Below are 21,649 nucleotides of genomic sequence, written 5' to 3'. Positions count from 1 at the left end.
TGAGGCGGCGTGAGGGGGGAGCGGCATGGAGGGCGTGAGGAGGGTGAGGAATAAAGCGGGGTGAGACGGTGCGAGGGATAAAGCGGAATGAGACGGGACGAGGGATGAGGCGGCGTGAGGGGTGAGGCAGGACGAGGGGTGAGGCGGGTGTGAGGGATAAAGTGGAATGAGACAGGATGAGGCGGCGTGAGGGGCGAGGCAGGATGGATGAAGCGGTGTGAGGGGTGAGGCTGCCAGGCAATGGCGGGGATGGATCCGCCGTTCCCCCGTCCGGTTCTGGCGGGGCTGTGACCGGGACACGGCTGTGATGTGCGGAGGGCAGCGGGCTCTGCCGCCGGTGGCGTTTCCCTCAGTGCGGCTCGTTCTCTCCATGTTCGTGCTGCCCTCAGACGCTGACAGCGTTGTTTGAATTACCCCCTCTTTGTATTTTGGTACAAATCACCGGGTGTGCTCCTCATGGAAGGGTGGATCTGTGACCGAAAGGCAGACGGTCAGATACAGGTTTCTGCAGCCTTTCCAGAGTGTTTGCTCAAAGTATCACCTGCAGTGAATAGCACGTGGTAATTTCACTGTTTCAAGAGGCTAGAAAATCTAGAAAGTAAAATTGAATGTTTCACGAGTTCCTTACACAATACTTCTGAAAAACAAAAGGACCATTCACTTAAATAACTGAGATAATGCCTCGATTTCTGAAACCACAATGGTTTTAGAAAACTAAAAGGGGTTATGCACAGCTGGCATGAACTTGATCTTCAAAGATCCCCATCCCTGGAAGTGTTCAAGGCCAGGCTGGATGGGGCTTGGAGCAACCTGGTCTGGTGGAAGCTGTCCCTGCCCACAGCAGAGGAATTGGAATTACTTGAGCTTCAAGGTCCTTCCAACCCAAACCACTGCACGATTCTGTGATTTGCTCAGGGTAGCTGTGAATGAAGTGTTGTCTCTTTTCCCAGTGTCTCCTTGGAAGTGCAGGCTGTGGATGCTCAGCCCTTCTCACGGGAGAAGTGCACGGAGACCTTTGCAAGTTCTGACAGCAGAGACAGAGCTGGCCCTGGCACCCCCTGGACACAAAGTCAGGTATCTCCATTTATTGTATTGTTCCCACTGAAATGGGCTCCTGATGGGTGACTGAGGGCACACTTGAACACTAAAGTACATTTTTTCAATAGTTTATTGCTGGCCTGACTTGATTTTTTTCAGTTGATGAACAAGAGTTTTAGGGTCTACAAGATCAACATAACCTTATTTTTTTCTTACAAATAGATCTAAAAACTTGACAGAATTATTTTTGTATCACTTGCTCAGAAAATCAGTGCTGTTTTCAAGGGATATTTAGGCCTTCTTTTTTCACAAATCAGGATTATCTAATCAGGATTTCTTAAACACAAGACATCAGTGACTAAAGTGAAAATTACTTCTGCATTGCTGGTAAATACATGATACAAAGTTAGGCACTTGAAAGGTCCCAGCAGTGCACAATCACTATCTCTGTGTAAATTTTTAGGCCTTGCAAATCACTTCTGCACTTTTTTGATGATAAAAGTCTATTTTTCAGCAGAGACTTGGGGAGCTGTGCACAATAAATTAGATTTGGATCAATTTAGGAATTTTTCTGTCTTCCTTGTGTTCAGCAGGTTGCAGAGAGTTCAATAATACCAATAAATCAGGACACTTCAAGAAGTGAGGTGCATTCTTGGTACTCTTGCTGAAGAATAGCATATTGTCTAAATACTTTAAATTCCTTTGAATGCACTCATTACGGATGGCATTCAGATATTTGGAAATTGGTCAGGGATTTGGCAAAGCATGAGGAATAAACAGCCTAATCCAAGGAAATACAGCACAATTTGCTGATGCAATCCTTGCTTGTCCTTTGCCCCCTGAACTTTCACATGAATTCATTCAACCACTGCTGTGGCCAAAACTCAACTTCTGCCTGTGAAAAATTAATTGTTTTTTCCATCTGGAGCTGATAGAATAATCTTTACTGTATGGAGACACATCAAGATTCTTATCCTTGGGGCCTAAGGTCCCCTTGGAGTTTTTAAGGAATAGTGTGGCAAAAGTAGTTTTAATGCAGATTGATGTTACAAATGTTGGCCCCCATGGGATTCTGGTCCTGATTTTCTGTTCTGCAGCCCTTGCCAGGACCTGCACACTTTGGCTTTTCACTGAATTAGTGCTCTCACACCACCACACATAAAAACAGCTCTTCTGAACCATTTGTAGACTCCTGCAGGAGATTCTTGCTGGTATTAATTTGTGTAACTTTGTTTTCACTGGTATTTCTAAGATTATATAAACAGCTTTTTATCTTCCTGAACATCCCATCCAAACAATCCCCAGACTATTCCCTGACACACTTGTGCAGGTAGAATTGAGAGCAAGAGCTACAAAATCCCAACATTCCTCACGAGTTTCTTTTTGAAATGAGAATACACATTTCCCCCAACCCCTTGACTCATTTAATTACAGAAAGTCACCTTCTTTCAAAAAAAGCCGTATTTTATTGTTTGATAGGTTAACTTAGTTACCTTGGTTTGTCTTACTTCTGTAGTGTTGTGTTTAATTATTTTCATACCTACAGGGCAAATTAAAAATGGCCAAACCCATCTATTTTTAATTACTAAATGCAAGTACTCCAAGAACTGATTGAGAATGACTGAGTCAAAGTTTTGGCTATACTTTTATTTACTTCACGTACTATGAACATATACATTACATGCTACAAAAAAATAAAAAAGGACTTTAACTGTCAAGAAAGTGGATAGTGTTATAATACAATGGCACATGTTCATATTTTTCTTCAAACAGGTTTGGTTAGAATCCTTCCCCAAAACCATTAACAAAAAGGAAGTGTTTTACTCTTAAGGATGATTAGAAATATTTGCATTATTAACAAATACAATTCAAACAGATTAACACGATTTAACCAGGTCATATATTAGTAAAAAGGCTGGGGCTTACCAAAATGAAATATATATTAAAAAACCATAGCAGCCAGTCGTAATTTTTAGTGTGATATAACGTGTAAATGCACCAGAAGAACACAGTGTAATTGAGCATTCTGCTTTCATGGTGTATTTCTAGAAATGATTATTCTAGTTCTAACACCTGCCTATGCACAAGAGACCAAAACCACAGCCAAGGAAGAGACAAAAGATTGTGACCAACATTCTGAGCAATGATTTTTTTGCACGCATCAGGGAGAAGGGAGGGAACAAATAGGAGAGGATAAACAAAGGCCACAAGAGGATTTCATCTACAGGTTCATGAACATAGGTTCTACCTATTTGCCTTGAGGAGCCTGACAAGTTGAAATGTCTATTTTGTCCAAATGCAAAAATACTCCTTTCTATCACCTATGAAACAAAATCACATTTCAGCTTAGAACTGAGAGTGGAAAACAATTGCATTAAGGTATGCATCAGTCAGCTAAAAAAACTGCTTGACAAGAACTTGGGATTCTAGTGTAACAGCAGCTATTAAGACTCCTCTAGTTTCTTCATTTTGCTCTTTCAAAGTGTACAAATATTCACAATTTATACAGTCTTAACAAAACCACATCTACAAAGTTTGCAGGGTATTTGCTAGTTAATTAAATTCATGTCTTTTGTATTAAAAAGGCAAGGTTTGCATAATAAAACTTCCAGAAAAATGTTCTTTTGGTATCTTAATTCCTGATTGGAAAGGTACAAATATATGGGCTTTCATTAACTGCAGCTGGCAAAAATACTTCAGTGTCACTCTAAGGACACATTGTTTATTATGTTTCTTTTGCAATACCTGAAGAAAAATATAAGTACATATGGACAACTGAAAAACTCAGTATTAAGTCTGTTATTTAGAGTGCAGCTATTAAACAAAACCCCCCAAACAGTTACAGTGAGTATCAAAATCAGAGGAAAAATACAAATCAACCTTAAAGAATCAGATGAGTTACAGAACCTAGAATTAGTTTCTCATTTTTTTCCCTCAAAGTAAATTTTGTACTAAGCTAGAAGAGCTCCCACAGTCACTGGCACGTCACCCTCAGCAGAACAGCAATCCAAGGTAGAACAGAGCTGCAATTCCCTGTTCCCATTCTTACCCTGCTGTCCCTGCTGTCAGTTTGTGATAATAATCCTCAGTAGTGCTCATGAGACTGGTGATGGACAAGTGATTAACATTAGTCCACAGAATTAATGAGTGCCCATAACCTGAACATTACTCAGACTTGCTGATGGATTAGTTTTGAAGTAAAACAACTAGTACTTAAATAGAACAGAAATATTATCATTTCCAGCATGTTACAGAGTTCTGAGGTAAAGTGTTACCAGTATTGTAGGGTCAGTGCCTTGCAGCAAAGGCCTTTGCAGCACATGCGACCCATTGGGGTCACACAGGTTTGAAGCAACCAAACCCACCAGTTTCAGTTTGATACTATTTAGAAAAAACCCTTCTGCATGGATTATACTGTAGTCAAAGTTACAAAATTTAGTTTGGTCACCAGACTGCTGTGCTTGGAAAACAACCCAGGGTACAGGCAAGGGAGAATTACTTCAGTGTTTAATTTCAGTTTACAAAACTTACTAAATCCATTCTGATTTATATTAGAGAAAACCAGATAATTAGAAGAACAGACTAAAAAACAACCATCAAGCAGTGCATAATACTGCCTACTCAATGCACTGATTTTCATCATGAGCTAGGAAGTCATATTTACTCTATGATGCCTTTTGAGAATCAATCCAGAAGCACACAATTATTTTCCATTAGTTTATTAAAAATAAAATCCTCATGAATTCACTATCAAATATTTTACAGATGGGAATTAACCAGAAGAGTTCCCAGAGCATCTTTAAAATAAAACTACTATTTGGTTTGTCAGTTCACTGTGTTTGACACTGATTTGTTTGACACTGTAACAGTATTGTACAATATTGAAGAATTCTAGAAAAATTAAACTAGCCCTACACGATTTAATTTTATTGGAAAGCAGTGTCAATATTTTAGTATATTTAGTGAATCAAACACTGCTTTAAAGCTACATATTAAAGTGCTATGCACATATTTTCTCAGCACTGATATGGAGGTTTACACTTCCATAAGCCTTGTATTTGTGGATAAAAAGAGATACTGCATGTTAATAAAAATCTTAAATTAAAATCAGCTGCTATGTTTGAAGCATCAACAGTACTGAAGAAATCAATCTAGTGTCCATAAGAACAGAGAAATTCTAGAATTCTGAGGTTGATTGGATGTGTCATCTACCATGGGAGTGATAAGGATCTGTAAATCATAAGGCTGTCCCCACGGGCCCTGCACCGGTGTGTGCTGTGCACAGCTCACTGACCACGCAGACGACAGGGAACAGGCACGGGAGGAAACACAGACCGAGCTCCAGGACAGATTTGTGACATTTCTATCAAGGGATTGAATTGTCTATGGTTGACGTTCATTGCCTGAGGAAGAAGCAATATAAGCAATGGGCCCGGAGAGAGCTATAAATGTTCTCTGAACATCTAGAGCACTGCTTCTCCAGCTGCTGCTGCTGGCCAGGTCCAGGCTGCCGTGCACGTGGACATAAGCAGGCATTACATGCTATAATCATGGCCTAGTTCTGCCACTGGACACAGGAGTTATCTACTGTCGTACCCTGAATTACATGACCCTTGCTTAAGGAATGGTGGTGTTGAGTCCCAGGGGTTTGCAGGTTATCAGAATGCTTATCCAAGCAATACTGCTTGCAGCGTCGGTCTGAGCTTAGTCTTGATGGCGTCTGCAATAAAAACAGGTTGAGATTGTTCCCATCTGTAAGAGCAACTGTTGAGCCACACTCAGCTGAAGTCCTCGTCAGGGTTCTGTTGATCCAGCAGATGGACATGTGTGAATGGAAAGTGCCCACGTCTGCCGTTACATTCTCCTTCCCACTGACCACTCATGTTAATCTTTGTGACCTTTACCAGCTCACCGACCTGTGGGGTAAGAAACGCACACGTTACAACCCAGAAACAGGCGAGGATGAGCTGCCACCCCTCCCTGGTGTGCTGTCACCCACGTGCACCAGATACACATCTAGAAAAAGCAGCTTCAGCCCTCACAGTGAGACACCAGCCTGCCCCCAATGCCATTCACTCCAAGAAAGTGCATACAGAAATGTACCCAGATCAGGTGAGAACTACCTGAAGAACCAGCAATCCAAACCCAATCTTCCCAAGTGCTCTTGAGAGCTGCCTTCAGGTGCTATCCTGATAAATGTGCCTTGCTGGGCTGACAGAGGCCTGCACACTGCTGGGACTCCATCCAGAGCCTCATCAAGGGAAGGCTTGGACCTGGACCAAACAGACACTAATCTGCACACTCAACTGCTTCTTAGTTTGGAAATTCCACTTTTCAACTTCTGGAAAGCAGAGGATCTCCCTCTCTTCACAGATTGTAACAGGTATGTAAGAAGTGCCATAAGGCTGCTCTGCTCTTGCTCTGGGCATCCACAGTCAGCCACTACCAAAGGCAAAGCCAGATGGCATTTCAGTCTTTCCCAGCACGGATTTCTCAGAGAAATAAATCCCACTGAATCACAGAATTGTTTACGTTGGAAAAGATATTTCAGGTCATCGAGTCCAACCATTAACTCAGCACTGCCAAGTCCAGCACTCATGGGAATAGTAAAGACAAGTGATGCCCTCTCCCTCTTGCCCAGGAATACATCTGCTCTCTCCACCCTAATATTGGCAGCACCAATTCCAAAGGCATCATCATCTATCCCCTGTGACACAGGGACAAGCTGCACAGCAGGCACTTCCCAGGGCTGTGCAGGTAGTTCAAATCAGGACACGAGTCTAGCTCTGATCAGTCCCCAGCCCTGTTTCATATTTAAGGGTACTTCAATTAAGTGGCACTTACACAACCTGAGGAAGCACAATTTACATTGTGGAGACACTCACTGGAGAGTTAATGAATGCACCACTGAAAAGCTGTCTACCCATTTCTACCCCTCTGTAGAATTTTATCAATAATCTGATTTATGAGTAACATACAACAGTTTTTAGAATTCTTCCCACATCACAGATGGAGGATGCTTTTGGGATAGATACTCTATTTTCTTTCACTAATACTGTAAATAAACTCTGAAGGTGTGGCCAAAGGCCTTGCTGCATTTAATCCAGAAATTCACTGAATATGGAGTTATAGTTTACACAGATGCTCATCACTGTGTTCCAAATCCATCCAAAACACAACCTCATTATTTGCACTTTCTGGGCAGCCAACAAAGAACAAGGAAAACAATTTCAGATGTTACCAATCTCCATTAACTTTACAGGTTTTAATCACCTGCAATCTTTTGCCAGAACAGCTTTTAACAGTTCATAAATTCAACCCCTTTCATGGACATTTAATTAAGCTTCTCATACCTCTCATGATTACTTATCTGGTAATGAGAGGCCCATTGGGACTCTTGCTGTAGCTTTATTTTTGCCTTTTGTAGTCATTAGTATAGACATTTTAATGAATCATATTTTGAAGAAAATCCTCTTATGTATTAGCTACAGGCAAAAAGGAAGCCTTCCTCCAGTACTGACTGCAAGCTTCAGCTCCTTAGGAATTTAATCATGCAGTTTGTATAATTTTGCTACTGCTAATAACCACTGGGGGGTTGTAGCAACAAAAATACTCTGCTGACCAAAACAATACATCAGCTGTAATTTAACAAGGATAAGATTCAATGTGACAATACTAGAAGTGGAAAATCTGATTTCCTAATCACAGCCATTACCAGAACAATGTCCCAGATAACTTGAAACTGCTTCAGACCTGGATGTAATCTACAGATCAGCCTTCACCACAACAGTGTTTAACCTCCAGCCCACTGGGAAGGGAAAAGGACAACTTGCACTGAAGTCTGCTGTCTTAAGACTGTTGGCCTCTGCTCTTCTCTCACCCTCTAATTAGTGTTCATTAGGGCTTATCTTGGATGCCTTACAATGAACTCACCTGCAAAAGGTGAATTCAGCAGAGCAATGACACTGAGTTACAGTATGGGATGCCTGTGAAACTCCCTTGCTCCCAGAGCATCCTGTAGGATCAAATATTCCTCTTTTGCCAGTAATTTCATTTGGCAGACACACTGATACAATTTTGCATTCCCATTTCATTTATATATATATAAACCATCTCATTCATTCTTATACATAGATCTATATATCCTGACATCTGTCAAGGCAGGACTAACTTTAAGCAAGCATGGACCATTTCACAAATGCTGCCTTAATAAAAATGAGAGCCTAACTGAAAGATCTTTCTAGATCTGCTTCAAACCTCTGTCTGGTAAGCTATAGTTCAACCACTCTGCTGAAGCCAATACAGACAACCTTTCCAAAAATTACTTATTATTACAAGTGCTGAAGTTTTAAAACCTTTAGGCTAGGAGTGAACGTTGTCTCTGAATTCTCCTCACTTTTAGCATTGATTTATGGCAACATCAGTCCATAGTGCATCACCCCACCAAGCACAGCACCTCAGGAACAACACTGTACCCTGCTAGAAAGCCACGTTTGTCTCAGTCTTCATCAGAAGTTTTAAAACTAAATATACCCCATATGCTTCAAAGCAAAACTGAAGGTTCAAGTGAAGACTTCTGTATGCTGTGGTTTTATTCCAAGTACTCCTCTTTGGTGAGGTCAAGGTGGCAGAGTTCTGCTACTGTTACAAAGAAAGAAAATAAATCGATCGATCTCAGAGTCATTCACCACACAGATCTTCCCTTTTTCTCCTCTATTTTCTCTTAAAATAGACTGAAAAGTCCTTGCATAGATCCAGTTACATGCAAAATAAATGTTAACTTCTCCTGCTGAATCTTTTTTCCATAATAGAGCATAGATTTTATTAGAACATCACCTGCTCTGATCCTCCTTCCTTGAACTCTTCAAAAGCATGTCAGGCTTAAAATAACAGAACAGCACAGATATTCTGTTTGCAGTTTGGGCAAAAACTGTTTGATGTTAAGAATCTATTTTTCTAAGAGAAACAGTGGGATCCACCCCCTCCCATGAATATTGCCAGATTTAAGGATAAAAGTTTTCATTTGGAAAGAATCCCACTTGCTGTATTTATAAAGAGGTCTGGGCAAAAATGGTCTGGTAAGATTTACATAATGCTCTGTACTAAGTTATCTAAGAAAGAGATCTCTAGATAAACAGAGAAGAAACGCCATGAAGTGAAAGGGAACGTGGAAAAAAGAGACAACAAGAAACAGCACTTTGATAGACAGGATGGAGAAAAACTCGGGAGAAAATGAAGTGCATATTGCTTTTTTTACTCTACAGACAGTGAAAGCAACTCAGTAACATTGTGATTGGAAGTGATACAAGGCTTTGAAGGCCACTAGAACTGATAAATGGCTCACTTTTTAAAACTAAATGTTTGCAGTATTATATACAGAATGAAGAACCACTACTGCTATTGCACTTCTTAAATGGAGAGCAAGACAGGAACATAACACCCTAACCAAGAGGGCCAAGGTGGCAACTGATAAATATTTAAATAGTTCTAAGAGGCCCATAAAGGCCATTTCTGGACACCAGAAATCTACTGTGGCCACACAGCCAAGCTGAGCTGACAATTCTCAGCTGCCCCTCCCAAACACTTCAGCTACTCAGCCTTTCCTACCAGTTGTAAAAGATACTAGAGCTGTAAGGTAGCTCAGAAAGGGAGGTGTTACCCACAAAACTGCTCTTCCTACAGCCCAACATTCCTGCCAGATCATGTGAGTTTTGGTGAAGAGGATTGAACTAGCCTAAGATCAGCCCTGGCACTCCCAAGCTGTTCTCCAGCATGGAAAGCATTTCCTCTCACTCTAAGTTGCTTATGGCCTGGATTAGTAGCATTTCCTCACTCCCCAGATTTCACTCCATGCTCCCAAATCCTGCACTGGGCAGCATTGTAGGGTTCTTCAGTGGAATAAAGTGTGAAGTTAAGGCTTAAGAGAATGCAAAATTCAGAAAGAAACCATAAGGTTTTGCTAAATATGCCACAGCAGTATCCAGAGGCTCAAAACCAATCTAACATCTGGTAATTACAACAGCCTGCATTCAGTAATATTCCCAAGCTCCAGGAGGTAACTGGGTGGAAAGGGTGAGAAAAAGAGGGAAAGAGACAGCATTTTAGCCTTTGAGAGTTTGAAGGGTAAAAGTCCTCACATTTCCCCAAAATCTGGTGAGTTTACATAAATTTCTATACCTGCTTCTCAACCCCAAAATATTCAGACCTATAACAGAACGTGTAGCAGCTCAGAGGATATTTACTACCTCCAGGGGTAAGATTTCACATCTGCCAGGCTGTACATCAGTTATCCATCTGCAGCTTGTGCTGCATCTCCCAGTTCTGTACCAGACACACACCTACAGCTGCCAGATCACTGAAATCCTGGAGTGCCTTTTGTGCTATGCACAATTACACAAAGTATCTGAGAGGGGAGAGGAGATGCTCTGACTCAGCACAGAAACTGTTTTTTCCCAAGTACTTAAAATGTTATATAAACAGGAAGTCAATTAGGTATCAGGAAATTCCACAGCCTCCAGCTCAAAGAAAGCCCAGATTAAAGGCTACAATTGACATATCCTAAGGCAAAGGTCTGCCACAGGGAATACCTGAGTCTCAATTTCCTCAGCTGTAACTTGGGGGAGAACTATCGGATGTGGAGAGATAGAGCACTCCAGTCACCTTTCCAAGAGGAAAAAAGACAAATCAAAAAGGGCCTGTGCAATCACTCGAGCCCGTCAGGAAGTGAAGCAACCTGGGGAAAATTCAGTGTTTTACTACGAACCTTACTCCATCCATCACTGCTTTATAGCAGACCTAACAAATTGTGGTGTAAATTGTAAAATGCTCCTGCCTCAAACCTAAACCCAAAGCAATCTGCTTGAGGTGATATTATAATTAAATTCTCTGTGTGATCATCATCTCAGTCCAGGTAATTTCAAAGTGTATCAATGTTTCCACTGATTGCTTTAAAACTGCTGACACATTGGGGAGAAAAAAAATACCCAACACAGCACAAACCAACAAACAACCCAGCACACCTTGTACAGATTGTGGTGAGGCACACAACAGCAAACACAGGTTCAGACACACAATGTATGAGCTGCTCCCTCTCCCTCCCCCACAAAATAAACATTTCAAAACTGAAAACATGGATGGGGAAACACTTATGTTAGTGATGGTAGACAACAGACACGATACTGGTTCAGTAACCTAATAATAATCAACAATAATCTAATTTACAAGTGACTGCAGTCACTCATTTTATCCATAACTTATTAATCACGACATAAAACCAGTATTACAAAGCTTTTCCCTTTCTCATTCCTCCAAAACTACCATGTGAACGAAAGGGAAATCCCTTGAACAGATCTCTTCCTTCGAAGTTTTGCCCATTATGTACCTCCAAAGCCAAGGCTGTCTTGTCGTAGGCATTAGGGACTCGCTTCTGGATAACCCGGGCATAAATAGGGCCATTCTGAAGGTTAGGGAGCGGAGTGTTGATGCTGGGCTGGGCATAGGGCCCTGGCTCCGGCCCACCCAGTGGTTGTGGGTGGGAACTATCCTGGTTACCTCCAATCAGAGTGGGGACTGAAGCAGAGGAAGGTCTATACTTCTCGACGTAAGGAACGGGTATCATTCCCCTCTTCCCTTCGCTGTCTTCTGCGTTCCACCACTGCTCTTCAGGTTTGTCCCGGATTCTCAGTATGTCTCCTTTCTTAAAGGGGAGGTCTTCCTCGTCATTGCCATTAAAGTCAAAGAGGGCTCGCACATACTCGGCCTCCTCCTGCCTGAGGATAACCCCGCTACTCTGCCTCGAGCGCGAAACGGGCTCTATCAAGGTTGTAGTGTCCAAATAGTGTATTTTGTAGAATTCCAGTAAAGATGGCAAAGAATCAAACTCTTGGTCACCTATTCGAAATCTGGTGGGATTCGACCCTGGAAAGAGAAGGCAACATGTCAAAAAGAGCATTAAAACTATAAATTAAACATTTGAGAAGACAAATGCATTTAAACAAGAGTATTTCAACACCAAATTTGATCACCTTGACATCATATTCAGCTTTTCTGAGCATTTTCAATCAAAGGCATCACTATCATGATCATTAAGTACCATTTTTAAAAAAAAAAATTTGTCAAAGAAGGAAAAGAGAAATTCTTTGGCACCACCAAACTTCCCGAATTAGGATAAAAATATCTTTGTTTCTTCCAATGTAATATGGATCCAACAGATGAAAATGTTCAGTACATCAGGGTTTCTCAGGAGCCTGTACAATTTTCCTGCTTTACACTCTAAATATAGGAAGTTACTTTTGGTACCATTTCAAAGAAATTATTTTTTTAAACTCTTCTGCTGTTCAGATCCATTTTTAAAGAACAAAACTGCAATAATGGTTATTTACCTGTTGTAACATCTTGGGTTAAAGGCATGGACACTACAGAAAACTGCTTGCACAGCAGCAAACAAGTGATGAATATGAGCAAATGAAGTTATTTTTCATTTTGATGAAAGGTACCAGTAAAGAAAATTATCTCCACTCTATGCAATGCAAAGTAACAAAATGTATTTTCATAAGAGATATGACTCAGCCTTTTAATCTCAAGTCTTGTAGCTTCTTTGCCACATTTGTCAGATGGAGCCTAAGCTATAAATCCAAACTTAAATACATTGGAATACAGATGATGTTCACATCCAAGCCATTACAAGCATCAAAGTGCAGAATATCCATTTCCAATTTGTGTGCTTTTTTTTTTTCCCATTTCATGTTCTTCAGGCTCAGCTGGGGAAAAACACACACATGATGTTCTATTTCCACCATGCCCATGCAATCAGTTTTGGGAAGAACTGGGGGATGCTGGGAGAAGGGAGTGCAGATGAAAAGATTTATATTTTAATGAGTAACTCTTTTAGCAAGAAAGAGATGCTTACTTTGCAAGTCTGTTTTCTCTGCAGGGAATATCTAACAGTCCCAAGCCTCAGCTCTGGAGTACAAAGCTAGCAGAATCCTTCAAGCTGTCACTGATCCAAAACTCCCTGCAAAGTAGCACTGTCAGCATGGAAAGCTAATGTTACAACAAGTTCTTTCAGCAGAGCAGAAAGGGGTTCTAACAGAGAAAAGGGCAGATTCAATAAGATCAACACAGACAAACACCCGAGAAATGAGTTCTGAAGGATCCTGAAGCAACAGGAGCATTAGTGGAACTGGTTAAAGGAAATTCGAAGGAGCAGAACTAAGTCCTTGGAAAATGCACGTTTGCACGCTTTAACAGCCCTGAAAGGCTCTCAAAAGAAATGAATACAAACACAGTGAGCCAAAACTCAAAAGCAATACCCTGAAAAAACTGTAAAAAACCCTGCAAACTGGCATCACCAAGAGATAAAGGAAGTTAATGGAATTATCAGTGAGAAAGACCAGCCCAGCATGGGAAGAAAATTAAGAGTCCATCATATTTTCCCGAAGTGTAGTGCTGAGAGGATACAAAACCCCTCAACTTTTGCTGCTGAGATGCAACTTACAGCTCCAGACTTGGCCAGAACCCTGGAATTTCATCCCAGTGGCACTGTGGGCTCTGTGGGCTCACAGGGGATGAGTTCTGGCTGGACAGGCAGCCTGCACCAGAACAGCTCGGGGGAAAAAGGGGTCTGGGAATGCTGCACTTCCTTTAGAGTTAGAAGTGGGAAACCAAGGGGAAAATACATCAGCTTTCAGACCAACCTGGTGACAGAAATGTGAGCAAATATCTAGCACTATTTTAGCTGTGAACCTTAAAGGATCAAGGCTTGACATCTGAGTAAAAATCGTGGGAACTTTAAGAGCAGGGCAGCAAAGTTCTTTGCAGCCATATGGAGAAGACTGAATCTCAGGGCAGTTCACTGACATGGAACTTATTTCACATAACAGAGAGCCTGAAACACCAGGTTACCTCAGTGAAACCTGCTACAAGCTGACTCAGCCAGGGAGCTGAGTTCTGCCTCAGCAATGTAGGGATTCACACAAAAACCTTCACAGGTCACAGGGAATGAGCAGCTCATCAGTAACATTCATCAGCCTGGTCAATCTTCACCAGGATGAACAAGGCATTTTGGAGTGCCTGGTTTGGTTTTTTTTTGTCTTTTGGAACACGTTCACCCTCTTGAATTAATGCACAACAGCCTGAGGGACCTGCCAAGTGTACCTGAATACAAGTTGGACTTTAAGAAGAAAAGTCCTCTGGAACATTATGTACAGGGAAGGAGTGACAGAAATCACTGTACTGTATCCTGGAAAATCAGATCCTACAAGGTGTTTTGCACAGCTGAACAACAGCCAGAGGACACAGATCCTCCAAATTCTGGGATCAGAAAGATCAGTGCACTCCTTGAAGGGACAGAGGAAAAAGGATCAGAAAGCAGAGATGTTACCCTCACTAAGACCACACTGCCAGAAAACCACATGCATTTCTGATGCTTTTCATTAAAAAAATGTAAGGCAGCAACACAAATCTGAGAAGATCTAGAACAAGAAATCTACAAACCTAATCTAAATTAATCATCAGTTCATATAAAGGCAGGAACAATTGTCTGGAGAACTTAAATACAAGACTCCTAAAATTTAGCTAAAACAGGCATAAAAAGGACAACATAGTTCAAAGTCAGAGTTGGTAAAATGTAGATTGGAAATAAAATACAACTCCACCCTCCCAAGCAAGTGGAAAACTTTCCATCAGTTTAAGTCTTTCATGGATACTGTTGTTCAGCTACAATGAACTAAGTGATGCTCACATGCAGAGGGGAAATTATTCCGCTCCCTACAAGTTTTGTCATTCCCTGGTAGAATGAAATTCAAAGATTAACAGATTTCAGGCTCAGAGGAATTCTTCAGCCTCTTGTTTGAACTGCAACACTGCTCATACCTACAGGACAATGGAATAATTCAGGCAAGATCTTAACACACAGAAAAGTTGCAGCAACAACTTGAGTGGGGCATTTTTGGGAATATGAAAATGAATATTTTCCTTCACGATCCTGGGATTTCTCTTGAATAAGTCTGAGCAGCGCAGTGTGCTCATCTTCTGAGGGCTCCCAGGAAGAGCACAAGCATGGAAAGGTGAGTCCAGATCCTGGAGGAACTTCAGTCACTTCCTGTGAAAGCTGGGACACTTGAGTTCTGGAAATTCTCTTTCTGCAGCTGAAGAAGAGGAGCTGCTCAGGGAGCACCTCCACCACCAGCACGGCTCAGCTGAGCAGGATTCACTTTATGAATGAGAAGCACAAAGGGCTGAGTATCCTCTTTCTTCCTTACCCCATTTCCATTAACCTAACTCCAGCCATCTCAGGGTGCCACAAAACCCCTGCTCTCTCAAAGGTGAGGAAAGAGTTAAAATCCAAAGGGTCCCACAACTGAAGAAAGTTTCAAACCTGGCTTATATCAGTTCTTGTTTATGGTGCACATTCCCTCCCTCCTGTCATGACCCTCTGACACTGTGCTGCCTTTGCGTCAGTCTGGGAAAAGTGCTTGTATATGTTTAAAATATTGTACAGATACTGGGGAATTAGGGCTATAAACCACCCAATATTCCACTGATTGGGCAGGTGGTGAAACCACAGAGCAGCTTCTCACTTTCTCAGACATCTCAAGGGATTTGCATTTCTCTCTTCACTCCAATTTTTAGTGTCAATAGACTGTTTTCTCTTTATTCCCAAGCTTTGGAAAGCTTTTCCTTTACAGCAAATACAGGTCTTTATTTTTGCATCTGGTTTTATTCTGTAAGGGTGGCTCCCTTTCCCAATTCAGAGTGTGTTTAGGGCTTATCACTGGTCTTATCACACAAGGCACCAGTAAGACACCCCAGTGATGTAAGCCACTTCCTCTGGGAGCATATGGGAACTGAAGGCACCACATTCCAGTCCCTGTGCTTCCCCCACCCCCACGGGGACACCTTTTTTCCTTGTTCTCAAGTACCTTCCTACCCGTGCCGAGCAGAACAAATAAATCCCATGAACGCCCTATAAAAACATAAAACTATTGAGGGGAAGAGCTCTGAGTATACCAGGAAAACATTCACTCAGGGGTTACAGACTCATTTCTGCAGATTATCAGAGGATAAGAGCAGATGTCTAATACAGGGACTTCCTAAAGTTGCAGTTAATTTGCATTTAAATATATTTTCATCTCAATATAAAAATGAAAAAACAACCCCAAGCAGAGTTAAACCATTCTGCTCCCACACCCCTAAAGCCACTTCACCCCGAGCTGAGTGTGGGTATCTTTCTGTAAGGATTCCATGATTCCAGGAAGTTCAGTCACAATGGAAGCCATTTAGAAGCACTACATTCAGAATCATGTTCTTAAAACTCATAAATGGTGAAAACATCAATTTCTTGCATTTTATCTGTCATATTTGCCTATTTCAGACAGATGTATTTAATAGCATGGTAAGGCTTCTGTCTTTATAATGCTGCACTCTCAGCACAGAGCATTTCTATCTTTAGGTATTTCAGGCATTTTTTAGTGCATATCACACATTTTTACCCCAAGTCCCCATGTCAAATTGCAAACACATGACATATTTCGTATTTCCTCTGCTGTCCATCACCCTGCTAATGCCTGCATGGAGCACTTTGTCTTGTTTGGGATCCCTTTAGCCATAACTGTGATACCTCATCACAAATGATCCATTTCTACTGAAAACAGAATGTTTTTCTTTCCCACAATTCAGTGATTTATCCTGTTTGTTTAACATCCTTGAAAAATTCCAGGAAGACATAAAAAGTTCTGTTCAATTCTTTTTTCTTTGTTACTCTGAAAAATCACCTACAAGAAGTTAGAAACTGCAGCATCAGTCAAAAGGTCAATTTAACAAAGAGTTTGCAAGTTTACTTTATACTTCAGAAATCACAGAAAGTATCATGGTTTTGTGACATTGTGATTTTTAGGGAAGCCAAAGCTCTTCATCTCATTCATTCTGTGCTGAGGCTCCCCTATCCCTGAGAGCAGCCAGGAATTTCACAGACACTGAGCCCCACAAAAATCAACAATCCCAACAAGAACCCGACCTGGAATATTCAAATTTCTCAGAGAGATCTGTGCATCTGCCAAACAAAAAATTGCACCATACTAAAATATAGTTATTTTGTTTTTCCGGATGTTTTAGCTTGGCCACAGTAAAAAAGCAGGACAACTTGCAAATATTTAACTCTTTCTACTGGATTAACTTCCCTACACAAACACAAAATCATCTTCAATCTTCTACTAATGTTTTCACCTCCCTTCCACTGCAGAACAACCTCCCACTTATTTTTTTCTGAAAGAGCACCTTAATTACACTTGAAGTATAATTTATTATACACCTCCCCAGCATCTTCTTTGATAGGAGTGTGAAGACAGCAGCATCAGCATGGAGGCATTATTTAATTAGAATTACTAAAATCAGTGTGGGAGTGTCTGTAGTGCAGGAGTGATGCATCATTCCTCCCAAGCACATCCAGAGGACAAATAAAAAGGAGACCAACCAAAACATAATTATACTTTTTCAGATATATTAAGCCTACTGTGCCACCAGCTTACACAGCTACTCTTTTAAAACAGAAGAGAATTACAAGGTACTTCATGATTTTAACCAAAGCCAGCCCACAGAATGCCACAAAACGTTACAGAGCTTAGGATGTAACACAAGAAGAAAGTCAGGATGGCTGTACTGAAGTGATGCCACTGCTTTTCCAGAGATGAGCTGCTCCCCAAAAAGCAACTGCCCTGAAGTGCCAGATACTCATGACCCAGTGTTTTCGTCCTTAAAATCCAATTATGTTACATTCACAACAAACCATCCTGGTCTGTGACTGCTCTACACAACACCAGGCATCCTTGTCAGCAATGACGGCACAAACCTCTGTCTGCACACACATGAAACAGGGAGCCACCACATTCTGACCCCACAGCAGCAACAGCTTCACTTCCAGCTGAATTCAGCCACCTTTAACTTCCACCTGTGGAGCTCTGTAACTTGAGGGCACTGTGCAGCTCCAGGAGGTTCCTGGGATAAACAGGATGGGTTTAGATTTCCCTGTATGACTGTGCAAACCTACTGGCACTATTTCGGTTTCTCTCAGGTTATCTCCTTAGTCAATCACTCTGTGCAGAAACTGAAAAATGAAACAAGTCTTGTTACATCTTTCCAATACTGGTCTCTTATTCCACCCACAGACCTACAGTATCTGTGTCTATTTTCTGCCAAATAAGTTCACCAAATCTCTCATTACACAGGTTTACTATAACTAAAAATTATCTAGTGGCTCCTTGCTGACATGCCAATCACACATCCACATCATTTTGCAAGGATTAATTTCCAAACTCAAGCAGTTCCAGCACCAACTTCACTAATTGCTACAGGAGGGACACCACTGCCTTTGGCTGCACGTTCTGACATATCCAAGGGTCTGCACTGCTGGGGTTTAGTTGGACTAAACAGCAAAAATGCTGCTCCTCAGAGAGCTTCTCCCTCTGGCACAATCAGCACCTTCTGCTCTTGAAGTGTTACACTTAAACGTGTTGTTTTCATTACTACATGTTCAGCTGATGAGAAATAATATCAACCTTCTCCTTTCAGGGGGAAAGGAACTGAACTTCACATCTGATTTAAAGAAAGCACTGCCTTTACATCCTGAAGAGTTCTCACCACTCAACTCCCCACTCGAGCTCAGCCTCCTTGATAACGCAAAACTGCCTTGTCACAAGTCAGACTTTGGGGATGACACTTCCACAGAACCATCCCGCGGCTGAGATGACACGGAAAACCTATGAATTATCGCTAAGCGGGTTAGGAAAACAAAGAGGTGCGAGGCTGGAGCTGCAGGATGCCCAGCTCCAGGACGCTGGATTTCATGTGGCACAGGACGGCAGGTGCGGACAGACGGCTCTGCTCGGCTCTGCTCGGGCAGCGGCCCCAGCTCCGGAACGCGGCTTAATTCCACCACAAAGCGCTCCACGCCTGCGAACACCGCCCGGGCGCCCAGCGGAGCCGCCCCGGCTGCCCTGCCCGGGGCTGCGGGCACCGCCAGCCCTGGGGGTCACTCACCCGGGGCCCCGGGGCCCTCGCCGCCGGCCCGCCGGGCTCCCGCCGGCCCCAGGCTGTTGACGATGTAGTGCGAGACGCGGGAGCTCTCGGACACCGACAGCACGAAGTCGCCGGGGATGGTGCTCGAGTCGCGCACCAGGAAGGTGCCGTGGCGCTGCCCCTGCAGCAGCGATACGGCCTCGGCGCGGCTCAGCCGCCCCCAGTACCAGCTCGCCCGGTCCTCGGAGTCGAACTGCCCGGCCATGGGGGCCGCGCTCCTCCCCCGCCCGCGGCCGCCGCCGCCCGCGGAGCCGCTCAAAATGGCGGCCCCGGCCCTGACCTCACCTACCGGACGTGACCGCACGCGGGGGCGTGACGTCATCTCCCGGCGCGGGCGGGGCGGGGGGTCGGTGTGAGGGCGGGCCGTGAGGGGGAGGCGGGAACGCGCTCTGGGGAGTGGGACGGCGGAAACGGCGGCTGAGTCCCGGCACCGATCGGGCTGGGAAACACCGCTGAATCATTGAGTCCGATCCGTGACCGAACACCACCTTGTTAACTCGATCAGAGGGCCGCGTCCGGTCGTTTCTTGAACGCCTCCGAGCACGGTGACTCCGCCACATCCCTGGGCAGCCCGTTCCAATGTCTGATTACCATTTCTGGGAGTGAATTCTTTCTGATGTCCAGCCTAAACCTCCCCTGACACAGCTTGAGGCGTTTCCCCTTGTTCTGTCCCTTGTTCCTTGGGAACAGAGCCCGACCCCCACCTGGCTCCAACCTCCTTTCCAGCAGTGGTGGAGAGCCAGAAGGTTCCCCCTCCTTTTCTCCAGGCTCAGCCCTCCTGGCTCACTCAGCCTCTCCTAGTGCTCCAGATCCTTCCCCAGCTCTGTTCCCTTCTCTGGTCATGCTCCAGCCCCTCGATGTCCTTCCTGAATTGAGGGGACCAGAGCTGGACACAGCGCTCGAATGTTGCCACACCAGTGCCCAGCACAGGGGGACAGTCTATTCCCTGGCCTTGCTGCCTCATCATTCCTTGCCTGAGGAGGCTACAAAGATGGGGAAGGGTCTAGAGAGAAAACCTTGTGAGAATGGACTGACGTCACTCAGTTTGTTCAGCCTGGAGAAGAAGGAACTGAGGTCAGACCTCATTGGGGGCTGCAGCTTCCTCATGAGGAGCAGCACCAACCTCTGCTCTGTGAGCAGGGACAGGACCCAAGGGAAGAGCAGGAGCTGTGTCAGGAGAGGGTTAAGCTGGATATTAGGAAAAGTTTCTTCTCCAGAGGGTGCTGGGGCACTGCCCAGGCTCCCCAGGGACTGGGAGCTGCCTGAAGGCTGCCAGAGCTCCAGGAGGATTTGGAGAACACTCCCAGGGATGTACAGGGTGGGATTGTTGGTGTGAGAGAGCCAGGAGATGATCCTTGTGGGTCCCTTCAGTTCAGGATATTCTGTGATTCTGTACACTAAAGGCTGCAGCTCACTGTGTTTTCCTTCAGGGCTGTGCCAGCAGCTTCTGTCCTCATCCTCCCTGCCAGACACATATTCCCACCCCACGGCTGTGCCAGCACAGCTGCTTTTCATGGGACTACACACTGAATTGGGCCAACGAGCTGTTCTGGGTTAAAAATAGCCCTGTGAAACAAAAAGTTTTATTTTATTCAGGGCAATTCACTGACTGAATTACCACAGAGGTCTGCAGCAGGGAAGAGCTCAAGTTCCACTGGTGGCAGAGAAGAACCATGTGTGTGCGAGCATGCACAAATTAAGAATTATATCTGCAAGAAACAAAGCAATATTTACCACTTTTAGATCACTCTCCAAGATCTCTTAAATCCCAGAGTAATATCTGTCAATGTGTGTAGAATTCTGCTCCAGCTCTGCTCAGTTTTGTGAGCTTTTTTTCCAGAAAGGAATGTGCTTTTTCAACTGTGTCGTCTCCCTGTGGCAGCACTTGCACAAACAATGTTAGAGCACAGCTGTCCCTGACTGTGAGGGTGCTGTGCTCCTCCCTGCCTCCCAATATCCTGCTTTTTTGTAGGGCTTTTTTGTAGCTGTCTCCTGGATGGGACTCTGGCATTGTGTCAGGTAACCAGGGTTTTCCTAACCTTCACCAAATCCCAGTGAGAAAATATTCTGTCTTACAGGTGGGGAGCCTGTGGTTCATCAAATCCATAAGGAAACACCAGGTGCTTGATTTCAGCCTCACAAATGAACATCCTTCCTCTGCTGCTGCTGCTCTCTCCCCAGATGGACTGGAGGTAGGAGCGAGCCCTAATCCATTTGGAAGGCAGTCCCAGTTTCCGTGGTGATGTGTGGGGTTTGCTGGCCAGCTGCGGGAATAGCACACACACTTCCATGGGTTTTTCACGGGTTTGAAAAGCTGCAGATCCTTGTTGAGAGCCCAGGACGGCAGGAGAGTTAAATCATATCCGCAGGAACACGTGTCTGTTCTGTTCAGTGTTCACAGAGCTCAAACAAATAAATCAACCAAGACTTTACTAGGGAAAAATTAATCATTTTTCTGACTCCTGCCAGACCACTGCAAAAAAGTCTCCTTTTTTGAGGGCCCACGGACTGTTCCTTTTTTCCCCCTCCCTTCCTGGTC

The 21,649-nt window shown here is 43.5% G+C and overlaps 1 protein-coding gene and 1 long non-coding RNA gene across 3 annotated transcripts; one reads left to right on the top strand and one right to left on the bottom strand.

Moving 5' to 3' along the window:
• Positions 1-6: 6 nt before the first annotated feature.
• On the top strand, positions 7-19,065 carry LOC134553177 (uncharacterized). The gene is made up of 3 exons (XR_010081055.1): positions 7-43; positions 951-1,074; positions 12,971-19,065. It is a non-coding gene; the product is annotated as an uncharacterized LOC134553177 (long non-coding RNA).
• Positions 2,665-19,420, bottom strand: CRK (CRK proto-oncogene, adaptor protein). 2 transcript variants are annotated; one of them, XM_063402569.1, is made up of 3 exons: positions 19,072-19,419; positions 11,420-11,955; positions 2,665-5,954 (listed from the first exon to the last, which is right to left on the bottom strand). In XM_063402569.1, the coding sequence occupies exons 1-3, from the start codon at positions 19,313-19,315 to the stop codon at positions 5,817-5,819; spliced, it is 918 nt and encodes a 305-aa protein (XP_063258639.1). In that variant the 5' UTR covers positions 19,316-19,419; the 3' UTR covers positions 2,665-5,816. The 2 variants fall into 2 exon arrangements, with proteins under 2 accessions (XP_063258639.1, XP_063258640.1); XM_063402570.1 differs by having other exon boundaries at positions 5,816-5,954; positions 11,590-11,955; positions 19,072-19,420.
• Positions 19,421-21,649: the final 2,229 nt, after the last annotated feature.

This window comes from Prinia subflava, chromosome 8 (genome assembly GCF_021018805.1).
Source record: "Prinia subflava isolate CZ2003 ecotype Zambia chromosome 8, Cam_Psub_1.2, whole genome shotgun sequence".
Lineage (NCBI taxonomy): Eukaryota > Metazoa > Chordata > Aves > Passeriformes > Cisticolidae > Prinia > Prinia subflava.
The sequence above is the reverse complement of the archived record's forward strand: the minus strand, read 5'-3'. Positions and strand labels throughout refer to the sequence as shown.